Genomic DNA, 9,909 nt, shown 5'->3' on the forward strand with positions numbered 1-9,909 from the left:
CATACAAAGAGAAACAATTCAAATAATATTCCTTCAACTAACCCCAAGAAAAAATAAAACCTAGTACCTTTAACTAACCCTAAAAGTAATAGGAAAAACAAACACCCTAGCACCTTTGCTAAGACTTATGGCTAACCCTAATTCTAAAAAAATCCTCCGATCTCGAGCTAACCCTAATAGAAAAAAAAACCCTCGGACTGCTTTGCACTACTTTTCAATACTTCACAAATCAAAATGGCGGCCGAGAATCAAAACAATAGTCAAATTAGGAAATTTTAAACTTTCACAAATCTATCAAGGTTTGTTGTAAAGTTTTTAAAATGCTTCCATATGATGACAAATTGAATAAAAAACGCCTGACAAAAGATCAACGGTGAAAATACAAATTGAAAGAATACTGGGGATGAAGGAGTAGGAGCTTTCGGAATGTCTCCCCGATCCTGAGATCGAGAACTTACCTTAGAGTACAGAGTAGTACAGTACTCTGTTGATCATGTTTTGATTGTTGATTGGTAAAATTGAGAGTTTGCCCATAATTCAAAACTAAGTAATATACACTGATCTAATTTACATGAAAGAAAATGGTTGTCTTGACCACTTTAATCCTGATATCAAATGTAAATCGAACAGACGCGAACAGTATCAAGTTTTCCATCATAATAATATGTCTTTGTTTTTTTTTCGGGCGAGAAGCTTGACAGATACAATGGGTACGATCTATATTACATTTCCATGTGCTCGAGGTAATTGGTCACATTGCAAAGTGTGCTCAAAATTACCCACATAGTAAAAAGTGTTCACATTTTAAGAATAACCAACGTTACAATTGGTCATTTTGCTCAGCATGACACATGGGTATGTTTACAACGTTCATAAACAAAGCAGCGTGTTTAGATACATTGAGAAAACTCCAATGGTACAGCAAAAATCCATGTGATCGATGAATAGGTTGGACGAAAACATGAATATATATCGCTCCCATTGCCCTTTGCCCATAACGTTTAACTAAATATTTCCAAGGGCAATAATTATCACATCGATAGCATAAAAACGACAGTAATTTTAGCAGTTATATTAGTTGATGTTGTTAATCGGTGAAACTTATTTTAAATTTCTCTAAATCCGAACACCTTAATGTGATCAAGTGAATAATATCATTATGAATGCCACGATTTGCTGAAGAAAGCCAATCGGACAGCTCCTCCCTCAGGAATTTCTGTATTGATGTTTATACTGGACAGATAGAGTTGAGGGTGTGACCATAAGTTAAACCTGGGTATTATCCACCCGAAACCATCACATTGAAAGCATCAAAGGGGCAAAAATAATACCTGATGTCATAAATAGATTAAAACTGTTGAAAACTTAGTGTAGATCTGAAACCCTTAAACTTAAAGTAATTAAGTGTCTACAAATAAATAATGTGAAATTGAATGTAAGCTTCAATTTAATTACAAAAAACCCCAGATCAAATGCACGCTTTGGGTTTCCTCTTTATCAACAAAATAGGATAAATGAAACACAACAGATGACTTTCTGCTGCTGTCACTAATAATTTATACTTATACCGACATCCCTTATTTATTATTTTTTTGTATTTATTTTCAATTCCGTTGTATTTATTTTCCAACAACAGTCTACACGTTTTTATATTTCACTTTCTAAACTGCATTACACAGTTCCTCCCCGCTTCCCCTCTTTTCACTTAATTAATTGCGCAGCTTTTAGAAATATCTAGTATTCTCTTTTAATTTGTGCTTCCTTACAAAGGAGCATACTAATTTCCTGCCAACCAATGTTTTGTTTATTCATCTTAAATACGCAACTACCACATTATCTCATTCATCTGCGATTAAGCGGAGCGATTATATAGAAAAAAATCCGTTTTTCAGGAATGTGTAGCGTATAAGCGGAGTGTGTGATTAACCGATGTGCGATTAAGCGGAGTGAACTGTACATGTATTTTCAATCCAAAGCAAAATATTCCCCCCTACAACAATGTTTTAAAAAGATTGTGTACTGGGTGTCGAATTAACGCTCCCTTTGATATATTAGTCCCAGATGACGCTATTTAGGGGCGCCTGCTAGATCGCGGGTGTAAATTTCACCCATTTAGTTTCTCTTTTAGTCTTAGACTTTTGCTATGAATAGCTCGTAACTAGTTTTAGTCCTAGTCAATAGAAATAGTCTCGGACTTTTATCAAAGTCCAGGTCTATGAAACTGACCCCAGGAAAAGGAAAATGATTTGTCTAGATAGAAGTAGAACAGTGAAATATCATCACATTTTATCGATAAAAGAATCTTTAATTTTTAGTTTAAAATTGTACATATTTGTATGTATGAATAAGTGCACATATGAATCTAAGCATTTGTTTTTTGTGTGTGTATGTGTGTGTGTGTGTATGCATGTGTGCGTGTATTTTTAACAACAATCGTATCACTTGACATAGAAAATAATACATTTATATATTCTTTTTAATACACTAATATGTACCAACATCGATAGAGAATTGTTACAACAGTTACCAAGAATAACGGTAGTAGACGTTTAACTATCTAATTGAGCATGGAGCAATTTTTAGCCTATTTTGGATAATAAAATCCTCACCCTATTTTTGTAACGTCTGGGTCATATGGGTCATCACGCGATTAATATTAACTATACAAGCTAATTTTGTGATGATACATTCTTAAAACCTTTATACTCGTTGTTTGTTCCATAAATGACTAAGGGTATCTTAACATATTGAAAGTAAACTTTACTTCTTTGCCATCATTATAATATTTCAATGATCTATTTGACGTTTAGATAAAATTGAAAACATTTCTTTCCATCATAGTCTCGAAACGACAACATGATTATTATGAAAAACAAACAAAGTAAAGAAGAAAAAAAAAAAAAAACAAGACATACATCCCAGCATCAATTCGAGCCTAAAGTGCCAACTAAGCACTGCATGCGATCTGTGACAAACAGGGCTCTTCCATAATATGTTCCAACAATCATAGCTGACCATTGAATGAACGGTGCACGTTCAATTAATGTGTTGATTAGTCGATCAACTCAAAATTTATGATTCAAGTGTGGAATAAAATTTGAACTCCAATTTCTTTTGTCTTAATAGACAATACATTTTTTGACTTCATAAGTGAACTCCTTGGAGCTTTTTATTTGAGCATGGAAAGATATTTTCTGCGTTTAATATCTTATATATTTTGCTCACTTATCATAGAGTTCTTTTCCAATGTTAAACGTGTAAAATGGTTTATTTGAATTTTAGGAAATTGATTGTATTCACAATAATGAGAGGAACCGCTAACTGGTACTGATTCCTTGCAAGAACTCCCACTTCATTGTCATACTCGTTAACTATTAACAGGAACATTAACACAATCCACATGCTAAAAATGATGGCATCTGTTTTCGATGGGATTTGACAAAATGAATTTGATTTTTCGGAAAGTCATCACAATATCTAATCAATCTCATAATAACCATCTTCAAGTCAATTGTAAACACCATATATCATTTGGTGACAATATGTCCAGTGGTTTCAGAAGCTTAGTGTTACAAAAAATACAATTTGCCAAATATATAATAAAATAAATAATTGTATGGTTACTTCCCAATGAAGGACAGATTTACATGAAAAAATTTAATTATCTCTTGCAAAAAGAAATAAGTTAATCAAAACCCTTTTTTAAAAAGCGCTTCCCTGGGAATTATGGCTCTAACAAGGACTACGGGTGATATATCTGGGAGCGCACTTAAGCTATCCTGTGACTGTAGGATGTATAAAAAATCTTATGGTTCAGACCAAAACAGCCATTAGTATAGCAGATCAATAGTCCCAAAATTAGAGGTAATTTATGTTTTAACCATAAAAAGCAGGGAGTGTATTATATAAGATATCCAGAAAAGCCCTGCAAAAATGCTCAACTTTATTACAATTTCATAATATTGATCATGCTCCATGACACGTGAAGCTTGATATATTAGGTATGACAAAGCCGTGTTTCGAGACAGTTGACAATTTTTCACCCTGATAATCCAGTGCCCTGATGTGGGTCCATTTAGCCTTACTGGTGTTAATTAATGGGCATATTGATTATAATAAAATTTATATTATCAGAAAGTTTAAGTTTTCATCTATATTATCACTTATGGTGAAATTGTTTTAATAGAGCTGATAATTTGTACTGCAATAAAATAATACAAGTAGTTAAACGCCAGCCAAACCCACACTCGTAACTGACTCGACGATCGACTCCTGACTTCACTAAACATATATTAAGATTTCTCCGGCTGTGTGTAACCTATAACCTCAAGGTTTGGACCAATGAAAAGAGTGGAAATAGAGCTTTAAAAGGATGTCACACAAGCCAGACTTTTCTTCCCACGAATGTGAGTTATCTTGGAGGAAAGATTTTTTAGTGAGAATTAAGATAAAAATATATGTCAAAAATTTATCTAAAAGTAGAAGACAGATTTTTCCCCAATTGCTGTTCAAGAATAAGTATTAAATGGTAACAAAATTGTTGTTTTTTCAAATAGCCCTTCTCTCTTTGAATTCCAAATGAAGAATTCTAAATTCTGAAGAAACGCCATCTCCCATACAAAACTGAGCTCTCTCTGTTAGATAATTTACTCCATAAGGAGGCCTGAGAGGCATTTTACAACCATAGTGGGACCCGACACAAAAACTGAAGGAACGCAGTTTTCTTAGTGATAAGTCTAAAGATCTAAATATGGAAAATATTCCAAATTGTGTGAGATTTCTGTTGTATAGCACAGAGAGTATTTCAAGATTTTTTGAATATTTGCTAATTTCAATCAAAGAAGCATCACCTACATCACTAGAATTCACTTGCTTTTCAGATAACATGAGAACTTTTAAATTACGACAGCATCTGACAAGAGTTATGACTGACTTATTTGTCAAGTTAAGACAAACGTCAAGAACCACATGGGTTAAATCTGGGCAAAGATGAAACATCTCCTGTAACATATTGTCAGAAAAGTTTGCGTTTTTGAGAGAGATCTTTTGAATATGGCAATGGGAAGAAAGCACAGGGTCATAGTTTACATCATTAGATCCATCTAATCCAAAATCCTCTAATCCAAATTCCAATGGAGCACTGTCTTTTTCTGTAGAGCTGTTTTGCATACTTTCCTGACTGCTTATCATATCAATATATGGCAACTCATCGCCTATACTGGAGTGCGAGAAATTGTCCTGAAGGCGTGATAGGGAGCAAGCACAAGCTGAGTTTCCAGAGGAATGAACGGAAGAACAGGTAAAACTAATAGCATCTGTAATGCTGATATCGAAATTTATTTCTTGAAGAAGAGGGCACTTCTTGAGGAATTCTTGTAAATATCCCGCAGGGTTGAATGTGTGTTGGAAGTTTGCTAATTTCATAAGTGGACAATTCTCGGCTAATGACATTAAAGATTGAGGTGAAAGAAGTGGGCAGTGCATAAAGTTTACATCTTCAAGGAAAGGACAGTGTATAGATAGCTTAACAATGCTCTCATCATCTACTTTTGAGCATGGAGCATGAAGTTTACGAAGTTGTCTGCATCCTTCAACTATTTGTTGCAGATTCAAACCTGATAATGAGTTATGCTGATGTAGATAAAAGTCAAATAAACAGTCATGATCTCTCATGGATTTCAATTCAAAAACAAGATCTTGAAGTTTGGGGCAGAAATTGCTCAAGGCAATGCAATCATCAGAATGTATGTCACGTCCATTTACAGTTAATGAGATTAAATGGGGGAAATGAGGAAGAACAAAGTTAAGATATGGCTCTCTCTCTTGTCTGTCTGTGAGTCCTAAATGTGTGATGTTTGAACAGGCAAGGGTATTAACAAATGCACAGGTTGTGAGATGAGTTGACCAAGTAAGGAATAGTCGCTTTAACTTAGGACAGTTATTGGTAAATTGTTGTATGACATCATTATCCAAGTCTGCCCAGATTGTGTATAGTTCAACCCATTCAAGGTCTGTACAATGCTGGGTTACCTGAATTGTGACACGTTTGTTGTACATTCTCCTGCTCTCCTGTCGATGATCAAGCAAGTTGTCCCATGCGTGCAGATCATGAAAGACAAGCTTTTTCAAGCATGGTAGATGAATTGCTTCACCCATGACTTCAGAGTATAAAACATTTGTATGCACTAAGATCAATTCTTGAAGTTGTGGCTGAATACTTAAAGCTCTGCACAAACTTGTAATTCCCACAGCACTATAGGAAAAATCAAGGCTTTTTAATTTCACTAAACTCAAATTGTTTGTTCCTTCTTTGGAAGAACTAAAACCAAACAATTCATACACATTAGAATGGAAAGACACATTACTAAATATGATTTTCTCAACAAAACCTTCAACTTCTGTCAGAAGGTTTTCAACACCTTTCGAATTTCTTTCTTTGTCTTTATGTTCTGAGCCAAGGCTGAGAAAGTTGAAGTCTATTTCTCTCCACAAAGTTTCATCTTTAGATAAACGGTACCATCTTCCACAGACTTGACGAATACACAGCAGTAAGTCTCGTAGAGGAAGCTTGGAAAATATGTACACCAAAATTTCATCTGGTACAATGTTGATATCAACTTTACTGAAAAAGATAATAAATTTAAAAAATGATTTAAAAGAATGTTGAAATCTGCTCCCTGTGTAAATGTAAAAAAAAAAGAAGAAATTTTCAGCCTAAAACGTAGTAACCCATTTGTTTTGAATCGATATAAAGTTCACATTGTTAGATAGGAAAATCATTCAGCTAGGAAAAATTCATTCTGCAGAATGGCATGCAAAACATGATCCCAATTAGTTAATTAAAATCTCAAGTCATTCTTTAAATTTTGAAAAATATTGAAAGGCAAAAATGAGTAAAATTTACAGTACACCCTTTGTTAAACTAAAAATTAAGGATGTCTAAATAAGCCTGTAATTGCAAAGAAAATAGAAAGAGTGAAGGTTACTTGAATATGCTGACACAATACAAGACAAATAATGTTTCGAGCCTTGACCTTTTACAGGGGACAAACAAAATACAGAAATAAATATGAAAAATAATCACATTTAAATAATCGAAGTAACAGACAGATATATACTGAGAATAGATATGCACAGAATTTAAACAGTGAAGTGAAGAAAAGGTTAAATTTTTTTTTTAGGGTTGATTTATGATCGCATAGGGTTGTGGTATGTGTATGTGCGTAAGAGTAAGAGAGAAAAAGAGAGATAGAGTGACAAAGATAGAGAATGAGAGAGAGAGAGAGAGAGAGAGAGAGAGAGAGAGAGAGAGAGAGAGAGAGAGAGAGAGAGAGAGAGAGAGAGAGAGAGAGAGAGAGAGATATGTTAAAACAATAATAGAAGTAACAGACAGAAACAGACAGATATATACTGAGAACAGATATGCACAGAATATAAACAGTGTAAGATATAGGTGAGTCGCATTCACTCCTATTTAAAAAAAAAACACTTTGTCTTACAAATGATTTTGAAATAACGTATACCCTGGAATCATTAATAGCAACTTAAATGATAATATATATATATATATATATATATATATATATATATATATATATATATATATATATATATATATATATATATATATATATATATTATAGGGTGTGAAAAAAAAACCATGGAAAAATTTAGAAGCCTATAATTGCCAGACTAAAAATAATACACATCTGACATTTTTAGCACAATCAAAGCCATTTATTGAAATTTATGTACACAATTTTTCAGGATAAAATGTTCAAAATTTTTTTAATGTTTCACAATTTGATTTCATTTGATTTTTAAAAATATATATACAGGACGTGAATAATTAAAAAAGAAAGTAAAGGAACTTACAAAGTGTCCTGAGTCTGATTAGCCATGGGGAATTGCAAAAAAAGTAAATGCTTTTTTACATGTTCTCTTTCAATCTGCAAAAAGAAAGAAGCAATAAAGTGAATTGGTGAAGGTAAGCAACACATTTTTTTTTCAAACCTTCCATCCCCCACAATCAATGAAACTCAATTACCTGCCACATTCCAAATACTCGAACACCTTTGAGTGAAATTGGCAAGGCACTACTATGACAGTCAGCCGAAGAATAATTGGCAAATCGAAAACCCAACATCTCAAATCAGTATTGTGTCAGGGTGAACTGGGTGTAGTAAATTAAGTTTATAGCCATAAATATGAAATTCGGAATTTATTTCAATTCTTTATGGTGTAAAATAAATACAGTTTCTTACATAGGAAAAAGACTAGAACTGGCATTTCTTATCTTTTTAATATTAAACTCACTTTCTGAAATCATATTCATCCAGACATAATTCTGTTTTAAAACATGGGTCTCATTTTAACAATATTTAATTCTACCACTGTTTCCATTGACACACTTTGCCACACAGAAAATGCCCACGTCAACTGGCCTTGAGGGGGCTGGATATCTTTTGTTGGCCAGTCAAGTGTTTTCATTGCTACGACTATGGGATTTCATTGGTTGGAAAGCAAGCATTTTAATTGGACCAGAAATTTTGAATTGACTGTCAATTTGAAATTGCCGATTATTGCCATTTTGATGTCGCTGTACAGGGTTATCAATAAAATGTATGTCATTTTACAGTAAAATTACTTTAAACCGAAAGAAGCTAAACCGAAAAATACCTTAAACCGCAAAGAATGTAATAAATTGTACTAATTTCTTCATTATCTTTGTATTAATTCTTACGATGAACCGAAATACTTATAAGCAGGACTTTCTTTAAACCGAAACAACTTGAGAGCACCTTACCTTTTTCTCTCTCTATTTGTCTTCCAAAATTCGGGAAGGTGGCCACAATTAATAATGCCCGATAATAAACAAAGAGCGTAAGTAAAAGATGAGGGTGAAGGGTGGGGTGGGGGAGGGGTGGATGCAAACACTTCAATCACTGCATTTGGGCTTGGCACAGACTGGAAAAGGAAGACAACGGGTGACTGGCAGGCGAAAAATGAGGAAAGAGGGGTGTAGAATCACGCAAGCAAGATGTTCTAGCTCGTTTGTTGGTGCATTGGAACCATCGTCTACTCTAAGAGGTCGCAGTTTGAAACTGACTGGATTTTCAACACAACAATAAGGGGGGGGGGGGGGGGGATAGACAACTTACCATTGACATGCCATTTCATTTCCACAGTGTTTAAATGTGTGTGTGTGTGTGTAAAAAGAAAAAAAAAAAAGGGGGGGGGGGGGGTCTATGTAATTAGGCCTTTGAAACTAATGACTTTTCAACAAAAGAGAGGTGTGTAGTAGACAGCTTAGCACTGACATGCCTTTTCATTTCCATTTCACTTCACTTCTGAGAATCTGCACATCATTCATTATCAATTATCGCACAAGAACTTTCGATCTTATTTTAGCTTTACATTTTACTAAAAGATGTCTAAAAGAAAGCACTGTGCTTACACATTGGAGTTTAAAATCAAAATACTATGTGAAGTCTATGAAAAAAAAGTTGAGCAAGACGGAGATATGTAAAAAACACGGCATCCCGAATTCAACTCTTTCAACAATTTTGAATGGAAAACGAAAAACCCCCAAAAACATTTTAAAACACACCAAAAAAAAAAAAAAAAAAAGAATAATAAATTTTTTTTTTTTAATGGTTATGAAGACGGCATTTATTCAACAACTCAATTTAAGGGGAAACCCATGATACGATTAAATGAGCAAATTCCTTCAATAGTTACTACCCTTGACAAACATCGCAAAACGGGAACTTGCTTTAAACCAAAATGTCTTTAAACCGAAATGGTTTAGAAGGTCCCCAAAATTTCGGTTTAAAGTAATTCTACTGTAGTGAGTTTTAAAAATCACTAATGATATATAGGGCTGTTTCTATATCCATTGCCATGTTG

The 9,909-nt window shown here is 33.8% G+C and overlaps 1 protein-coding gene across 1 annotated transcript in view; it reads right to left on the reverse strand.

The window, feature by feature from the left end:
* Window positions 1-566: 566 nt before the first annotated feature.
* The window catches only part of LOC144965156 (uncharacterized), an 18,990-nt gene continuing 9,647 nt past the window's right edge, over window positions 567-9,909 (reverse strand). Inside the window, exons 2-3 of the mRNA XM_078900189.1 lie at window positions 7,876-7,949; window positions 567-6,622 (exon numbers count right to left, since the gene is read on the reverse strand). Coding sequence (XP_078756315.1) covers window positions 4,549-6,622; window positions 7,876-7,901 — 2,100 coding nt within the window. The 5' untranslated portion in view covers window positions 7,902-7,949 and the 3' untranslated portion in view covers window positions 567-4,548. The remainder of the gene's footprint in view (window positions 6,623-7,875; window positions 7,950-9,909) is intronic.

The sequence above is a fragment of the Berghia stephanieae genome, chromosome 2, assembly GCF_034508935.2.
Source record: "Berghia stephanieae isolate SIO BIC M18660-M18661 chromosome 2, UCSD_Bste_1.3, whole genome shotgun sequence".
Lineage (NCBI taxonomy): Eukaryota > Metazoa > Mollusca > Gastropoda > Nudibranchia > Aeolidiidae > Berghia > Berghia stephanieae.